Below are 17,201 nucleotides of genomic sequence, written 5' to 3'. Positions count from 1 at the left end.
TTCCATCCCTGGTTGGGATAACCCCTGGTCCAAAGTGTAAAATGAAGCCTAGCTCCGGCCCCGCCCCCACGGACTGGTGAGGAGCCAAGGGACCAATCTGCGCGTGGCGCCACTGGGCTCCCTCGGGCACGTGCCCGGGCTCGCGGATGCGGTCCCCGGGGTCACGTGGCTGCAGCCACCAGGGCCCACGCAGCTTGCGCGCCACCTGGCGGCCGCCGGCTTCGTATCGCTCCCCGCTTCTCTTGCTAGCGACCAGGAGGCGGCGGCGACCTCAGCATCCTCCTCCGGGAAATGGGGCCAGGGCAGCCGCCCCGTCGCTGCCAACTTCCCTCCCCACCGCGGCTTCCTGTTCCAGGAACAAGCCGAGCCGTTCTACCTTGGGGCTTTGGCACTGGCTGTTCCTTCGCCCTAGGATTTGCCTCCTCCAGCTTTCTTCAGGGACGGAACCTCTTTGTCATTCTGGTCTACACTCAAATGCCACCATCTCAGAAAGGACCACCCTGACCACCGACTTAAACAGCCAGAAACTAACATCACTCTATTTCCTGCAGGGCGCTTGTCACAGCTGTAGACATCTTACTTAGAGATCTACTGAACATCTCCCCAACCGGTCTCTGAGCTCCCTGATGGTGGGGAATGTGCGTTCCGTGGGAAGAATTAGGAGTAAGCATGAGGATCCTGAGTCTTGGGAGATGTCCAGTGGCCTCCCAGGCTCCCAACCTCCCACCCGTGGGCCTGTGACAGGGAGTGTTGGGAGCTGCCAGGTCCAGATAGCTGAGGCCTAGCAGAAGCTGTCAAGAAAAGGGCATCTTCTGGCTTGTAGGGTCATCACCGCCTGGCTTGGCCTTGCTCTGGAAGGGATGAAGATAGAGACAAGGAAGGGCCCGCCCACCCCACTCCAATCATCCAGGCCTAGGGGAAGGGCGTCTCCTTTCTCGCTCTTTAATCTCGCTCTGCTCTCTGACACAGTTCTAGCAGTGCAAGCCCCAGGCACCACCTCCAGAGATAGAGTGGGGTTGAGGGGGGACCAGCCCCGGGGGGCCCAGCCCTGGGGCAGGGCAGGGGCGCCTCCTTCCGGCCGGCGGTCCCGGAGGCCCCCGCGGCTTGTCCGGGCCCCGGCAAGCCCGGGCATCGTGTCCGAGCGGACAAATAAATAAGGGCGATCAATGGTTGGATGGATCAGGCTGGCTTGTGGTCCGGGTGGCTTTTGAGCGTGTGAAACTTGACACTGTCCAGCTTCTCGAAGCGCTTCCCGCAGCGCTCGCACGTGAAGTTGTACTGCACCTCGGCCGTGTGCTTCTTCATGTGCCAGTTGAGCGACGCACGCTGTCGGCACTGGTAGCCACAGATCTCGCACCTGCCGGGAGCCGGCGGGCGACACCGGGGGCGGGGTCAGACTGAGGTGGGGCCGCATTGGGGGTGGGGCCCAAGCCACTAGGACCCACCCGGCCACCCGCCCCACCCCCAACCCGAGGGGTGGACCCGCCCTCTGCGGCTACAGGCCCAGGACCTCTCCTCTCCCCCGCAGCACCCCCATCAACCTCACGGGGAACCCTGTCACTCACTGCAGGGGCGTCTCGCCGGTGTGCGTGCGTCGGTGTACCTCTAGGTGGTTCTTCCTCTTGAAGGACTTGCCGCAGGTTTCGCAGGTGAATTCACGGACACCTGGGGGAGATGCGGGGCTGAGCGCGCGGCCGTCGGGGGCAGGGGCTGCGGGATGTCTCTGCCGCGCTGCCAAAACCGGCTTCCCTGGCGGGCTCCCGGCCCTCCGGGCGCAGGGACACCAGATCCCACAAACTCTGGGAGCCACTGCTGAATCTAATGACAAGGGCGGTTAATAACGAGGGCAGCTCACGACCCGGGATGAGGCTCAGAGGCTGTAGGGGAAGGCTCCGGGGCAGAGCTGAAATGTGAGCTCGGCTTCCCAGGAGGCACCAAGTGCAAACTGTCAAGCCAAAGTGGGTCTGAATTTGACCCCAATATTTGAACTTCGGGGTGACTTCACATAAAAATCCACGGTTCCCACCTCTTGAAAAACCTGAAGCCGTGCCCTCCCGCTGAATAGAGGCACCACAGCTACCCACGGAGTCAGCAGCCTGCGCGCAGGGGGTCAGTCCCAGGGAGGGGGACAGTCCTATGCCTGGGGACCCAGTGCTCCTTGGGGTTCCAGCCCGCATGCCCCGCCCTAGATCCAAGGCCCATGACCCTATGCCCCTTGCTGCCAGCGCCACCGGGGGCCTGACCTGAATGGATGATCATGTGTCGCCGCAGGTGGTTGGATAAATAGAACTTCTTGCCACAGCCAGGGTGTGGACACACCTTGGTCTTCCCTTTCCGATGTACCAGATTGACATGGTTCTGCAGGCAAGAGGGGCAGGAGTGGGGCTGTGGGTGCCATGGGCCCACCTCCAGGGTTATCCACATGGGGACAGACAAGCGTAGCTGGGAGGCAGGCTGGGGCCAGGCTTTCTGGGGGAGCAAAGAGGGGGCCCCTTGCCATTGCCCTTGCAAGGGCCTCCTGGCTCTGAGCAAAGGCTCAGGGACACAACTGGGATCAGCCACAGCTTTCTTGGGCACCGCTGAAAGCCAGGGCCTGGGCTGGGGCATCAGGCAGCCTCGTCATAACCTTGCGTGAGGTGGGGCCCTGCTATTGGCCCGGTTTTATGGATGGGGAGATGAGGGTCCAGGAGCAGAGGGTTTTGGCCCATGTCTCATGGGTGGGCAGTGGCAGGCCTGGCCTGGGTTCCAGGGCTCTCAGTCCCAAGGCAGGCTTTGCCATGGAGATGTGCTGTGCCCACAGTCCAGGCGGGCAGGCCCCTCAGTCATTATTTTGTTCTTTTATTCTTCCACTCACCAGCACATCTGTAGCTCTAGGGCCCAGCTCTAGGCCTGGCACCCGATATATGCTCAACACAATGCTAGAAAATGAGACCGGGCAAATTCAAAGGCCTACTGGTGCCACCTCCTGCCACAGATGGGAATGTGACAGGACAGTCTCTGCCCTTGGGGCATCCCATCCAGCCTCCTGGGGACAAACTACAGGGACGTCCTGATGGTATGGTGACCTGGGGCTTGCAGACCCCACTAGACCTGGGGGGAATAGGGAGGACTTCCTGGTGGAGGCGCCTCCCGAGCCAAGTCCAGAGAAGAAGCATCCGGAGCCAAGAAGGTGGCTGGGGCAAAAGCAGGCTGAGTCCAGGCTGACTAGAAGGCAGGACAAAGGCACTGGAGAGCAGGAAGGGGAGGCAGCAAGGTGACACCTGGCACCCTGTGGCCAAGGCAGGGTCAGTGAGAAGCTACTGAGAGGTGGGCATGTGGGAAGCAGGCCAGTGGCACCTGGCGGGGCCATGAGGGACCATCTGTGAGCCACACTGCTCAGATGCCTGCACACAGGCGGCGGGAAAAGGAAGCAGGCCCTGCTCAGCCTGCTGGGCCAGTGGTCTCACCTGGAAACTGCTGAGGGCCACGTAGACCTGGCTGCAGCCCTCGTAGGGGCAGTGGAACATCTCCAGCAGACCGTCGGCGTCCATCACCCGAGTCCGCTTGCTCCGCCGCCTCCTGGAGGGGAAGGGGCCCGTGGCGTTAGAGCTGTCACACCAGGCTGGCTATGGGCCCGTGGCTTGCTCCTCGTCCCAGCCCCCCGCTGCCCAGGCACCCACTTCTCAGGCTCCTTGGGGATCTCGTAGATGATGGCGGACATGTCACTGCCGTCCGGCTCCTCCCCGCCCACCTCTGCTTCCGGTTCCGTGCTCTCAGGTACCGTGGCCGCCAGCTCCGCCAGCTCCGGGGCTACAGGCTCCTCCTTCTCCTCCTTCTTAAGCATGTACAAGTCCTCCTTCTCTACGGGGGCGGACACGGGGCGGGTGTCCGTGGGGGGGACTTGCGTGGTGAAGTTGGATCCAGGGCCACCCCTCCCTCCCTTCACCCCAACCCCTGCCAGAGACCCCAGCAGCCCTCCCTGGACCAGCACGGCCCCCCTCCTGGCCCCGCCAGACCTTTCTTGGTCTCGATGCCTGCCAAGGCGGCAGGGTCTGTGGTGCTGGGCTGGCTGCCCTCGGGCTCCGTCTGGGTATAGGCCGCCACGCCCTCCATCACCGCGCAGGGCACCTCATCCCCCAGACCCCCAGTGGGGGCACCGCTGCCTGCTGCCACGTTGAGGTGGATGCCCTCAGCTGTGAGGGCATCGTAGCCGGGGCCGGCGATGATGATCACCTGCGAGCCAGGCACCATGCCCGGCATGGGACAGCTGGCTACCACCTCGCCCAGGGCCTCCTGGGGCATGTTCTCAAAGAGGGTGCCAGGACCCGGGCCCACTTGTACGGGCACCGGCACGCACACCACCGTCTCCAGGGCCTCAGGCCCGCTGCCTGCTGGGTTGGGGCACAGCGGGGTGCCCTGCTCAGCCAGGCTCTCCACGTGGTGGACGTCGAAGGGGATGTGCACACCTTCCTGCGTGATGAGCCCGCTGCTGCCTGCCGGGCTAGTGGGGGTGACTGCCGCTGCTGCCGCCGCAGCCGCCACCTTGGCCGGCTGGCCCTCAGGGGGCTCCTCGGAGTCGGAGCCCGAGCCAGAGCTGGAAGAGTCGGAGCTGCCAGCCGCCAGGCCATTGCCCACTGTGGTGACAGAGGAAAGGGGACGGTCACGATAGCAACAGTGACGGCAACAGTATCTGTCGAGGGCTTGCTGGGGGCTGGGCACGGCGAACCCTCAGAGCCACAAACCTCTCTCATTTCTTAGTCCCCCTTGTGCCCCGACCACCCCTGCTCCTCAGAGACGTTCTCCTTCCTCAGCCTCAGACCCGAATTCTGGGTTTCTGGCCCCTCTCTGGTGGCCCTATCGGGTCAGACTTGGGTTGAGAGACTCCCCCCCCCCCCCACTAATCATGTGTCTTTAGTGACCAGCCCCCGTCCTGAAGCTGTCTAGGGGTCCCTGCCTGAGTCACCAAGATTAGCACAGACTCAGGTGTGTTCCAAAGGGGCCCCTTATGAAAGGGGCTCGTGACGAACAAGGAAGAACATTCCCATCACTCGGGAAATTCCAAGGGTTTTAGGAGCTCTGTGCCAGGAACCAGGGAGAGAGGTCAAATGCGGATTTTCATTACACTGTCCTTACCCATACCCCATGTCTCCATGTGGACAGCTTCGGCCTGGACCTCCTGTGGGGTTGGGGGCTCTTACCTCCCACTGCCTCTTCTGCTGCCCCCGGTGGGGGCGGGGAGTCTCACAGCCACCTGAGAGTCCACTCAGTAATTCTGGGCTCTGAATCTTCCCTAAGAAAAAGCCCACACCCTTCGCAGACATCCCTGTCTCAGGGGTTGATGGCGGCTCTGTCCTTCCAGGCGCTCAGGCCAAGCCAAGTCCGAGGGCTGCCCCTGACTTCTCTTTCTCTCACAGCCACTTTCAGTTTGTCAGCAAACCCCACTGGCACTACATCCTCGTATTTAGGAATACTAGGCAGGCTCCGGCCTCAGGCCCTTTGCACTTGCTGTTTGCTCTGCCTGAACACTCTTCTCTCGGACACCTACAGGGGCTTTCTCCCTCACCTCTATCAGACCCTTTCCTGAAATGCTGTTCATTCACGGGAGCCTCTGACCGTCTTATCTCAGGTAGCATTCTTTCTCTCCCTGATTTTCCTCCGAAATACCACTCTCCACTATTCTCTAGATTTTAATTGTTTATCTTGTTTCTTCTCTGCTTCCCCTCAAGATCATAAGCTCTACAAGGATGGGGGGGGGGCCCCTAGGCACAGGCCCCAGGGCCCAGAAGGCCGCCTGGTGCACACTGAGCACATGGTTGTAAAAACGAATGAATCTCAGCCTGATGTTGTGATGGAGGTCAAGGAGACCCACATTTCGCCCAGGCTATTTCATGCTAAAGTCCACTCATGGAGAGAAAAGGGGACAGAAAAATCAAGGGCTGACCCTCGGTTACACACGCATGACAGACTCAGGGCACAGTGTCTGGGGACCGCGCGTCCTACCCTCCCAGAAGGTCACATGGGGCATACATACTCTGGGGCCAGACTTCGGGGCTGGGATCTTGGTGCTCCCCCTACCCGCTGTGTGATGTGGGGGCCTTATGTAACCTCTCTGGGCCTGAGGATAAGTTGGTACCTTCCCCAGGGGCTGTTTGGAGTAATGAGGAAATATGTGTAAAGGGCCTAGGACAGTACCAGGCTCTGAGTAAGCACCCTACCAATGTTTTCTATTATTCTTCTTATCGTAATGCCCTATCCCTGACTCAAGGCCCCCAGATGGCAGCAGGGGTAGGGTAGGGGAATCGGCCCCTCCTTGCAACACCCTGTAATCTGCAGGGTGAGTTGAGTCCCTGGGCTCCACCGTGAAGCAGGGGGCAGTCACCCAGTGAGCTGCAGGGGGACAGCCTAGGGGTTCGCCTGCCTCCCCAGCTGTAGCTTCGGACTGTGAGGGGCCAGACTGCGCTTCTTACCGGGTGATCATGGCCTGAATCACAGAAATAGCCTCTCACAGTGCCGGCAGGAGGTGCGCCTACTTAGTGAGAAGCAGGTACCCCAGGCAGAGAGCTGGTAAGGGAGCTGCTGAGGGAACCGGACTGGGACAGGGGACACAGCCCCTCCCCGTCCCGGCAGCGGAACCCCCCGACTGTAGATCCCAGCGTTCGCTCCTGAGAGCCAGATGCCCCAGCCACCGGTGTCACAGTTGAGTAGGGGTCCAAGGGGGCTCCTCTGGGTGCCATCCCCAGCCCAGCGGACCCATCACCAGGAGGGTCAGTCACAGTTCGTCCCAGGGCCTTGGTTTTCCCTACTGTAGCCAAGGGGCGCTGACAGAAGAGCTATAGGGAAGACTCAGGGTGGGTTAAGTTGGCGGGGGCGGGGGGGGGGGTACCTGGAGCGGGGAGAGGACTGACGAGGGGCCGCCCGCACGGTGGGCTCTGGCTGACACAAATGGGATGGCCGTTGGCCGGGGGGCCCACCTGGAACAGCTCTCGCCCACGGCTTCCCCTTGGCCAGCTGGGATGCCACCTGCTCTGTGATTCCTGCCAGCGCAGGCTCAGCCCTGGCAACTGACCTCACCCTCGGCCCCGGCAGGGCACCTGGCAGCGGCCCCGTGGCTCCTTCTCGCAGCTGAAGCCGAGATCCTGAGGCCACCCGCCGCGCCTCCTCTGCTCCCCCACCAGGGCCAACTGGGCCTCGGGAACTGAGTCCCTCCTGGTCCGGCTGCTTGCTCAGGACATGTGACCCACATGGGGTGGCAGATGAGGGGCAGGGGCAGAGCAGGGAGAGACGGACCGGGGGGGAAGGGAGTGGAGTGTGGGGGAGACCGGTGGGGGCAGGGAGAAGGCAGGAGACAGAAGGCAGAGGATGAAACAGAAGAGTGAGCAGGGGCGGGGGGACGAGAGAGAGCTCACGAACAGAGAATGGGGAGGAAGGAGGAGCGCAGGGCAGAGAGGGGAAGAGGTTGAGGCTGGAGACAGCCCAGACCCGAAAGGGAAAGGGCCAGGGAAGACAGAGGAGGAGGCAGAGGCCAGGAGAGCTGCGGAGCCTGAGGACGCCCAGCACCCACCCCTCCCTCCAGCCACGGAGCCAGGTTTCCTGACCTCCAGCCCGGCTGGCCTCGGGCACAGGTGGGCCAAGCTGTCACAGCTGTCCCTCTGGGAAATGGGGGCCACTGCCTCTCAGCCCCAGAAGGACTTGGAAGATGGCAGGCCAGCCTGCGGGGCCGCGGCGCCGTCCCTGGCCCAGCCAGCGCTGGCCTCCTCGCTCAACTGCTTCCAGGCCGACGAGATCACGAGGGCAGGGAGTCCCGGGCCACGCGGCCCCAGAGGAGCCGTGGAGCCCTCGCCCCTCGGACCCACCTTTGTCACTGTCGGGGTCTGACTCGCTGAGGGGCTTCAGGGGCGAGTGCAGGTCCTGGAAGTAGCGGTGGCCGGCCTCGCACTGCCACACGGCCGTGGTGTACAGGCCAAAGGTGGGGTCCAGCTCGGCCAGGTGCGGCTCATATGGGCAGCGGTGCTTGTGGTCCTCATACCAGATCACCACGTTCTTTAGGCAGTTCACGTTGCGTCGCCTCCCTGCACACACAGGGCGGGGCGCAGGGTCAGGGACAGTGATCGCCAGCCCCCTGCCTACCCATCCAGAGCCCCAGGATGCCCTGGCCTTCTGGCTCCCCGGGCGGTGAGACACCTTCCTGCACCCTGTCCAGGCCTGTCCCCCATCTGCAGATGAAGAAACAGGCTCTGCGAGGTGAGGTCTGCGCTGGTGAGAATGGAGACAGGCCACAGGGTCCTCACTGTAAGGGAAACCACATGAACTGTGGAGCCCGGCATGTGATAGGTGGTCAGCGGCTGCTTGCTATGAAGAGACTCTGGCCTGGACCCGCTGAGTCCCCTCTGCCCGCGTCTCTCTGCTCCTACATTTGTCCCACTACCAGTCTACTCGGTCTGCAGCAGAGGGCACCTGCTGCAAACGCTTGAGTCTGGTCATGCCCTCCTCAGCCCAGAAGCCACCAGGGCTCCTACCTGGCTGGGGGTAAAAGGCAAAGTCCTCCCCAGAGCCACCAAGCCCTGCTCTGCCTTTCTCCTCGATCACTGCATCCCAGCCTCATGGCTTCCTCCCAGGTATTGCCCTGCCTCAGGGCCTTTGCGCGGACTGTGTCTCCTTCCAGATGATGGCCTTGCCTTTTCCCCTTCACTCAGGTCTTTCCTTCAGTCTCCTGTCCCCTCCCCAGTGTCCTTCTAGCTGACCTGACTTGCTCTTCTTTTTTTTTTTTCCAGGTAGTACCCAGATCCCATCTGTGTTTCTGTCTTCCCTGCTAGAGTGCCAGCTCCCCAAGGGCGGGGACACCTGTCTGCTGCTCCTCTTGTGTCCCCAGTGCCCACGCAGGGCCTGGCAGGACGGCTTGCTGGATGAGTTGATGCTTCAAGGAGGTGGGCCCAGTGGAGCCTGACTGCGGGGTTCAAACTCTGACTGCCACTTTGTAGCCAGGTGGATCCAGCTTCTCTGAACCTCAGCTGCCTCCTCTGGGCCGGGGGTGAGTAACCGTCCCCACTCCTTGTGGGCTGCCAGAGGGGAGGCAGGGAAGACAAGGACAGGGCATGGGACGGGGCTGGGTACACTCTGAATGCTCAAGAAATGGAACCTGTCATTTGTCTAATGATGCTCCAGCTTGGGAGATGAGGAGGGTGCCCAGAAGGGTCCTGGGGCCTAGGGATGTTGTCTGGGGACTTCAGCTCCGTGATGACCGTGGGGACAAGAGGGACCCCGCCCCTAGCTGCCCCTCCACACCGCACTTGTCTCCTTATCTCCCTCCTCACCCCTTTGGGACTTGGAGGCCACAGGTTTAGCTCGGCCCTTGCTTCTGACAACTGTGAGAAGGGACAGGACTCACGGCCACCTGATGGCTGCTCCCAGACTGCTGGCCCTCACCCTGCTGGACAAGGCCTGAGATCCACAGAGCGGGGGCTCAGAGGTTGCGGCCCGGGGGTAGGCGGGACGCGTGGCAGGCCTCCACTCCGACTGCTCGCGCCCTGATCCTCTCAGCTTGGCACGTGACGTGCTCTTAAGGCCCCCACACAAGCTGTTCCCTCTGCCCTGTCCAGCTCTTCCCTGGGTGACTCCCACGCATCAGGCAGGACAGTGCAGGAGCTAAGGGGACGGCTCGGGTGACATGGATGTGTGCTCTGGCCTGGCTCCTTGTCAGCTGTGCAGCGTGGGGTGGGGGCTTGGCCTTTTATGTATGAGATGGGGGGGTGGGGTACCCCCACTGGGCATAGCACAGGTGCCGGTCCCCTTCCTGCCCCTGTCCCCAAGCTCTCCGCAGGCCCAGCTGGGTCAGGCCCTTCCTCTGGGCCCCCAGTGTCCCTAATTCCTTGCCACGGCCCTGCTGGGCCTGTCCCTTGTCTTCCCCTGAGACCATGGGCTCTGGGAGGGCAGGGCTGCGTCTGGGCCGGTCCACTCAGCACTGTCCCGTGCAGGCGCTCCACAGATGGGGCCTGACAATGACTGAGGGAACGAACAACAAAGCCACTTGCTCCCAACACCCATCCCCTCCCTGCTGGCTGCACCCCCACTTACTTTTCTTCCGCTTTGGCTTTTTGGGGACCTGCTCCCACGGCTTCCTGTAAGAGAGAGAGGCAGGGGAAGTGAACACAGGGCATGGCTGACGCTGAGCCAGTGACGGCACCCTGCTCCAAGGCCGAATTGTAGCTGTTGTCCTGTTTCCCCGGGGTCTGCATGTGGCCTCTCTCCTCCACGGACACCAGCCCTGAGACTGTGGTCTAGCATCGCCATCCATTTCACCAAGTGGGAAAATGAGGCTGAGCAGTGAGGCTGCCTGCCCAGGGGCCTGTGGCCAGGGAGTGGAGAACTCAGAAAAGGGTAACAGAAAGTCAGTGTGGCAGGCAGAATTCTACACTGGCCCCATGATTCCTACCCCCGGGTCACACACTGTAATCCTCTCCTCATGAGTGGGGCGGCCTGACAATATGCTGGGATACCACTCCTGTGCCTAGGTAACTTGGAATGAATCGGGAGGCAGCTTTCCAAGGTGGGCCTGGCCTAAACAGGGGAGCCCTTGAGTATGAGGATAGGAATGGCCTATGAGGGGCTGGGACCTGAGAACGGCCTCTGGGAGCTGACAGCAATCCTGGTAGACGGCCTCAAGGCTGTGGGGACCTCAGCTGTACAATGCAGGGGGGAATGAATTCTGCCAACGCTCCGAGGGAGTCTGGAAGCCACTCCTTCCCTAGCTGAGCCTCCGGATGAAGATGCGGCCAGCTGAAAGCCTTGTTGCAGCCCTGTGAGACCTTGAGCAAAAGATCCAGCCTACACCTGCTAGAGTCCTGACCCACAGAAATGTGAGATAATTCGTGTGGTTTTAAGCCACTAGGTTCGTGGTCGTTTATTCTGTAACAAAAGGACATTCATGGAGTTGGCCCTATCTAGGGCCCAGCAGCTCCCGCCCCTCAGGCTGGCTGAGATCCCTGCAGAGACCATCAGGCCAAGCCAGGAGGGCTGGCCCTGCTAAAGACCCTGCCCCTGGCCCTCACTGCAGGCTCTATGTGGGCCCCCACCCAAGGTGCTGCCCCCTCCATCAGTGCCGCCCCTGCAGCCAGCTCGGGCCCACATGCTCTGGTCACCATGTCACCAGCTTCTGGGGCCTTCCCCACTTTGGCCGGAGTGTGACACCCTGACCATGTGCTGCCATGACCGAGGCCTAAGCATTGGGGGCCCGCCAAGGATTCCCACCCCCCAGATGGCCACCAGAACCACTAGGTGGGATCCTGACCCCGTACTGTGGCCCAGCACTGGCTCTACGTGTGCTGAGGGCAGGTGTTTTGGAGTTAGTCCTCCCGCATTCGCTTGGGCTCCCTCTGCCTTCCTGACACCACGCTTCTGGATCTGCCCACCTGCTCTGGCTTCTCCCTCATCCTTCCTTTTTTTTTAAAAAAAATAAAATAAAATTAATTTATTTAAGTAATCTCTACACCGGGGTACCTGGGTGGCTCCGTGGGTTAAGCGTCTGACTCTGGATCTCAGCTCTGGGCTCAGGGGTATGAGATCGCTCAGCAGGGAGTCTGCTTAAGATTCTCTGTCTCCTCCTTCTGCCCCTCCCCCCACTTGCACTCTCTTTCTCTCTTGCCCTCAAATAAATAAAAAAATCTTAAAAAAATAAATAAGTAATCTCTGCACCCAACGTGGGGCTTGAACTCATGAGCCCGAGATGAAGGTTCGCGTGCTCTTCCAACTGAACCAGCCAGATGCCCCTCATCCTTCCTTTTCTATGCTGCAGCAGGAGGCCCTGAGACCCTGGGTGACCTTGTCTCCCCATGCCTCAGTTCCCCATCTGTAGCGTGGGATCATAACTGTCCCTTTCTTGTGGGCCTGGCATGAGGTTATACGCACTGCAAGAGCTTAGCATGGCCCCGGGGACTAAGTAACTGCTCAGCAAGTGGTAGAGATGATCACTGCCATTACTGATGTTCTCACAGAGCCCGGCCCTGGAACGCTGGCCTCCCCGCTATGGCCCAGACTGTGCTTTCCACACAAATCACCCTGACAGGCAGTCCAGGGGCTTGTCAGGTGAAGCTGACAAGCTTCACCATCTACCCCACCTGTCCAGGCTGATCACACCTGTCCTGGGTGTGAGTCTGGTCCCAAGACAGTTCCCCTGGCTCCTCTGCCCCTGGCTCTGCCCTCGTCCAGGTCTCCGGCCGCCCCCATCCCAGATGCTTCCATCCCCGCCCACAGCTCTCTCCTTCCCTCGGAGGGGCAGGCTGGCCAAGTGCAAACACCCGCGGCCGCCTCTGTGCGCTCAGACCCTTGCCATGACTGGGAACGGCGCTTGGTGCTGGGGACCGGCTGGGTGCCTCAGATCCAAGTTCAAGTCTCCTCTCTGCTCTTGACTAGCTGTGTGACCTCGAGCAGGTCTTGTCCCCTCTGAGCCTCAGTGTCCTCACCTGCGAAGTGGGGAAAACAGCCGTGCCTCCCACACGGAGTCGCTGTGGCGATTAAACGAGGCCAGACCTCAAACCGCCTTCCCTCCCCCTGTCCACTTCTCCGGGTTCCAGCCCTTACACATCGCCCTGTTGGAGGGCAGCAGCTTCTGGGGCTTCCTTGGGGCTCTGCTTTCCCCGCAGTGGCCAGCCCCCAAAGGGTGCCCAACAGCTCTCCTTCGCTCTCCTCTGCCATTTGCTTTCATGCTCGACTCCCTCATCCCCGCCAAGTGTCCCAACACACCACCAGTCCTACACTGGATTTAAATAATCTGGAGCCCCTTCCCTGCCAAGTCCTGCTCATTCCTCTCCCCACTCCCTCGGAGCTGTCTATACGTGTGTGCAGTCTCCCTGTCTTCTCCTGCGTCTCTCCTGAGCCCCTCGAGTCAGGGTCTTCTCCACCACAAACTGTCCCGTTCCAGACCCTGGGGGTGGTGGCTGCCTCCCTCGGCCCAGCAGTGTCAGACCGCAGGTCCTTCCCTCGGCCTCCAGGACGCTGGCCCAGAAAGTTCTGCACCAGCCTCCTGGCTGCTGCTTCTCCCTTGTCTCCCTGACTTCTCTGATCACAGAGAGCGAGTGCCGGGCTCAGACCTGTGTGTGTACCTGCACCCCCTTAGCAACCTCTGGCACTGTACCATCACTGGCCTGGTGACCCCCAAACCCGGATCTCCCACCTGGCCCTCTCCTGACCACACCGCCACCAGCATACCTCCCCAGCACTACATGTAGGGGTTTCTCAGACATCACACACGTGAGCTGTTGTATTGTCCCCCGACCTGTCCCTTCTCTGTTACCGGCCCCTGCAACCTTCCAGGTGCTCAAGTCCAAACCTGGGGGTCATCGTTTCTCATATCCACACCCAACAGCAAACCCTGCTGGCCCTGATTTCAGCCACTTCTCCCCACTTCTGCACGGCCCTGCCTCACTCACCTGGACCGGTGCAGTCAGCTCCCTCCCCGTCTGCCAGCTCTGGCCCTCCCCTCCCAGAGCCTCAACATCGGAGTCCGTGTGCTTCTTCTGATTTTCTTGTTAACATTGTAAGATGTAAAAGGAAAAACTCAAACACATACAAAGCTAGAGAGAAGAGTGAACCTCCTAGAGACCATCACCAGCATCAAAGACTGCCAGCTCTTAGTCAACCTTGTTTCGGGGCAACCCTCACCCAATCCTCCTGCCACGCATACCCTGGAGAGTGCTTCTGTTAAAATATAAGCCAGGTGTGGGACCTCTCTGTCTGAAATTCTGTACTTAAAAAAAGCAAAGAAAAAAAATCCTATCAGGCCTCCCACTTAACTGGGAGGAAAAACCAGAGTCCTCCATGCAGTCTGTAAGTTCCTGTCACCTTCCTGTCCTCGTCTTTTCCCACTCTTCATCCTTTCACTGTGCTCCAGCCACATGGGTCTCCTCACTGCCTCATGTACACACCAGGCTGGGCTCTGCCTCAGGGCCTTTGCACCTGCCACTCCTTCTTCCTCAAACACTCTTCCTGCAGTTATCTGCATGGCTTTCCCCGCCTCGTTCAGGTCTGTATCCTGGGTGCTATCTTCTCACTGCAGCCCACCCTAACACACCATTTAAACCTCCAGCACCCCCTCCTGATTCCTCTTTCCCTATTTCACTTTTTTTCTTTACATAGCCCCATCAATCTCTCACATGTAATTTATTCATGATCATAAATAATAGTAAATGTAAAGTAATACAGCGGACAAGCCTTTGCACAGTGGACAAGCCTCCGCCCTCTGGCCTCTAAAATGGCGACTCTGTAAGTCAGTGACTTTCTGTGCTGTTTCCTGCTGCACCGTCAGCACTCACGCCAGTGCCTGGCACACAGTGGGTGCTGATGAAGCGTTCCCTAAACAAATGGGTACCGGAAACCCTACTATTGGCCATTGTTTCCCTTTTCCCACTGGCTGCTAGGATGCTTCTGAGGCAAATTTATGGCCCATTCTCTGTTCCCACGTTGTCATGTCTTTTGAACCCCTCTGGTTGGGTTTTTAATTCACTATGCCACAAAACTGCCCTTGCCATGTCCCCTGTGACTTATGTTTCAATCCAATAGCACAGATCCTGGCCCCACCATGTCCCTCCTTTTCCTTTATCTTTTCTTTTTAAGTTTTATTTATTTATTTGACAGAGAGTGCAGGCACAAGCAGTGGGGAGGGGTAGAGGCAGAGGGAGAGGCAGGCTCCCCGCCAAGCAGAGAGCTCGAGGCAGGCCTGATCCTGGGACCCCAGATGACAACCGGAGCCTAAGGCAGAGGCCCAACTTACTGAGCCACCCAGCACCTCTCTTTTCTCTTTTCATCCCACTTTTCATTTCTGTCTTCTGGTCCAAGTTGCACATAGTCTTGAACTGAAATCTTCCAGGGACAAGACAGGTACAAATAATTGAAGAGTTGAAATAAGTGACCCCCTATCTCTGGTTATGTCCATTTCCCACCGAGACCCCTCATTCAGGGTTTGTATTTTCCCGACTACCCATGTGTCCTGGGGCCCAGTTATTGCCATGTATGGCCTGGGCTGTCTCAGTGTCCTGGCCCCAGTCTTGCAGGATTACACAAACTGAGCTTCTGAAAGTACCACTTTCAGGAGCAACTGGGTGGCTCAGTGGGTTAAGCCTCTACCTTTGGCTCAGGTCATGGTCTCAGAGTCCTTGGATTGAGCCCCGCATCGGGCTCTCTGCTCGGCGGGGAGCCTGCTTCCCCTCTTCTTTGTTAAATAAATAAATATATATATTTTTAAAAATGAAAATACCACTTTCAGCTTAGGGACCTCCAGGAGCTCCCTCTGGCCAGTGGTTCTTAACTCCAGCTGCACATAATGTCTGCCTGGCAGCTTTGCAGAAAAAAAGCAAAGGTCTGCAACTCTACCCAGATTAACTGAATCAGTAACTCCACTAATGTGTGTGTGGGGGTGTCTGGGTGGCTCAATCAGTTAGGTGTGGGACTACTGATTTCAGCTCAGGTCATGATCTCAGGGCTGTAAGACAGAGCCCCCTGACAGGTTCCACGCTGCACTGGGTGTGGAGCCTGCTTAAGATTCTTTCTCCTTCTCACTCTGCTCTCCCTTCACCCTCCACCATCCCCACTTGCACTGTCTAGAAAAAAGAAAAGAAACTCCAATAATGGAACACTAACTTGAGTTTTTAAAATGCCCAGCATTTCCTGATTTACTCTTGGGCATATAAGCCAGCCTGCCACCGCAGGGAGGTGGTAGTGCAATTCAGAAGGATCTGGTTGATCCTTGACCCTTAGAATCTCCCCCCAGAGGAACATGCCAATGTGCAATGTGTGCAAATAAAAACCAGGGCACAAGGAGGATACTGTCGCAGCATTGCGACAGAGAACAAATATCATCATTACAACTAATACTTGGAGTGCTCACCTCGTGCCAACCACGTTCTAAGCCTTCTGCTGTATTTTAACTCATTTAATTGTCACGCCAACCTATTAGGCAGGAAGGAAGAATTGCATCCACATTCCTCATTCTCAAGACTGAGACTCTTGCAAAGGCCTGCCTTCTACCCGAGCAGCTAACTTGGGACTTCCTCTTCACCTGAGTCTCCATGGGCTAAGGTGTTCCCCAGGAGCCAAGAGGTTTAAAGGAATGCGATCTGGATGGAGAGGAGTCTTTCTATGTCTGAGGTGAAGGGTCGTGGGAATGGGGAGGCACAGAACCCCAGATGGAGTGCCAGAACCTCATGAGGGACAGGGCTGCGTTGCCCAGTGTATCCAGTCACAGCCCCAGCCTGCACAGTAGGGGTTTTAGAAGATGAGGCATTTGAGATCCCAAGGCCCAGCAAGGAAGAAGGGACGTTAAGGCCTCAGGAGGCGGGGCCGCCCCTCCAGGGACTAGGTAGTTAGAATGCTTGGAGGTGGGGCCGGCACTAGGATTGGGCAGCCAGAAATCTGGTGGGCGGGGAAAAGTACTAAGAGGCGGGTCGAGAGGCTGGGCGCATCCTAGGATTGGACAGTTGGAAAGCCGGGAGGCGTGGCCGCGAGCCAGGCGCGTCCCAGTACCGGCGGTAGGAGACCCAGGCCGGCGGCCCGGCCACTGGGCGGGGCTCACAGGTGCCGGGGGCGGGGCCGGGGGCAGAGGGGGCGGGACCAGGCTTGGCAGGGATGGGGGCGTCTCCTCCCTCGCTCTCTCCCTCCCTCCCTCTGGCCGGGCCCCCTCACCCGTGGCGGCCGCTACGCTGGCCGCGCTCCAGCGAGATGAGATAGGCTGCGAGCTTGGCGTCGCTCCAGCCGCTGCGGCGCCGCAGGTCCACCCAGGGCCCGTGCGCCTCGCCCAGGTACACACGCCGCACGTCGTACTTCTTCCGGGACTCGAGCCGCCGCCGGGCTCGGTCGGACTCCGTGAGCCGCGGCCGACCCCGCGCCTTGCGGCCCGCCGCGCCCTCCTCGGCCGCCGCCTCCCCGCCTGCGCCCGCCTCAGCCTCCGCCTCCGCCTCGGGCTCCGGCACCCGCTCCGCCATCCCCCCCTCCCTGGTTACCAACCTCCCCCGTTGTTAGGAGCCCGGCCGGAAGTGGCGCGCATCTTCCGCGCCGACGGGAAATTTCTCACGGACTTTCACTGCCCCAAGGCGCCAAGAGGAGACCGAGAGCAGAAACTGCGCATGCGCGCCACAAGCGCGAGCGGTGACCCGTTCTTCTCTTACTCTTTTCCTCTGTTAAACTTTTTAACTTCGCAGAGACCGAGGGAGGGGCTGAGGTTTGAGGCCAGCCACGGG

At 59.7% G+C, this 17,201-nt stretch overlaps 1 protein-coding gene across 1 annotated transcript; it reads right to left on the bottom strand.

Moving 5' to 3' along the window:
* Window positions 1-926: 926 nt before the first annotated feature.
* On the bottom strand, window positions 927-16,962 carry ZNF653 (zinc finger protein 653). The gene is made up of 9 exons (XM_082730788.1): window positions 16,648-16,962; window positions 10,051-10,094; window positions 7,833-8,048; window positions 3,996-4,613; window positions 3,660-3,840; window positions 3,447-3,558; window positions 2,244-2,358; window positions 1,566-1,665; window positions 927-1,357 (listed from the first exon to the last, which is right to left on the bottom strand). The coding sequence occupies exons 1-9, from the start codon at window positions 16,944-16,946 to the stop codon at window positions 1,180-1,182; spliced, it is 1,863 nt and encodes a 620-aa protein (XP_082586914.1). The 5' UTR covers window positions 16,947-16,962; the 3' UTR covers window positions 927-1,179.
* Between the last annotated feature and the right edge of the window lie 239 nt (window positions 16,963-17,201).

Source organism: Mustela nivalis (genome assembly GCF_964662115.1).
Source record: "Mustela nivalis genome assembly, chromosome: 1".
NCBI classification, from domain to species: domain Eukaryota; kingdom Metazoa; phylum Chordata; class Mammalia; order Carnivora; family Mustelidae; genus Mustela; species Mustela nivalis.
Note: the sequence above shows the minus strand (reverse complement) of the source record. Positions and strands in the feature narration are given on the sequence as shown.

What these genes read in the sequence shown, in the direction of transcription:
- ZNF653 (XM_082730788.1), bottom strand. Translation starts at nt 16,946, where the DNA reads ATGGCGGAGCGGGTGCCGGAGCCCGAGGCGGAGGCGGAGGCTGAGGCG. An exon ending in AGGCATCGAGACCAAGAAAG is followed by an intron (nt 3,841 to 3,995) that starts GTCTGGCGGGGC and finishes CCGCCCCCGTAG; the next exon opens with AGAAGGAGGACTTGTACATG. An exon ending in ATCCCCAAGGAGCCTGAGAA is followed by an intron (nt 3,559 to 3,659) that starts GTGGGTGCCTGG and finishes CTTCCCCTCCAG; the next exon opens with GAGGCGGCGGAGCAAGCGGA.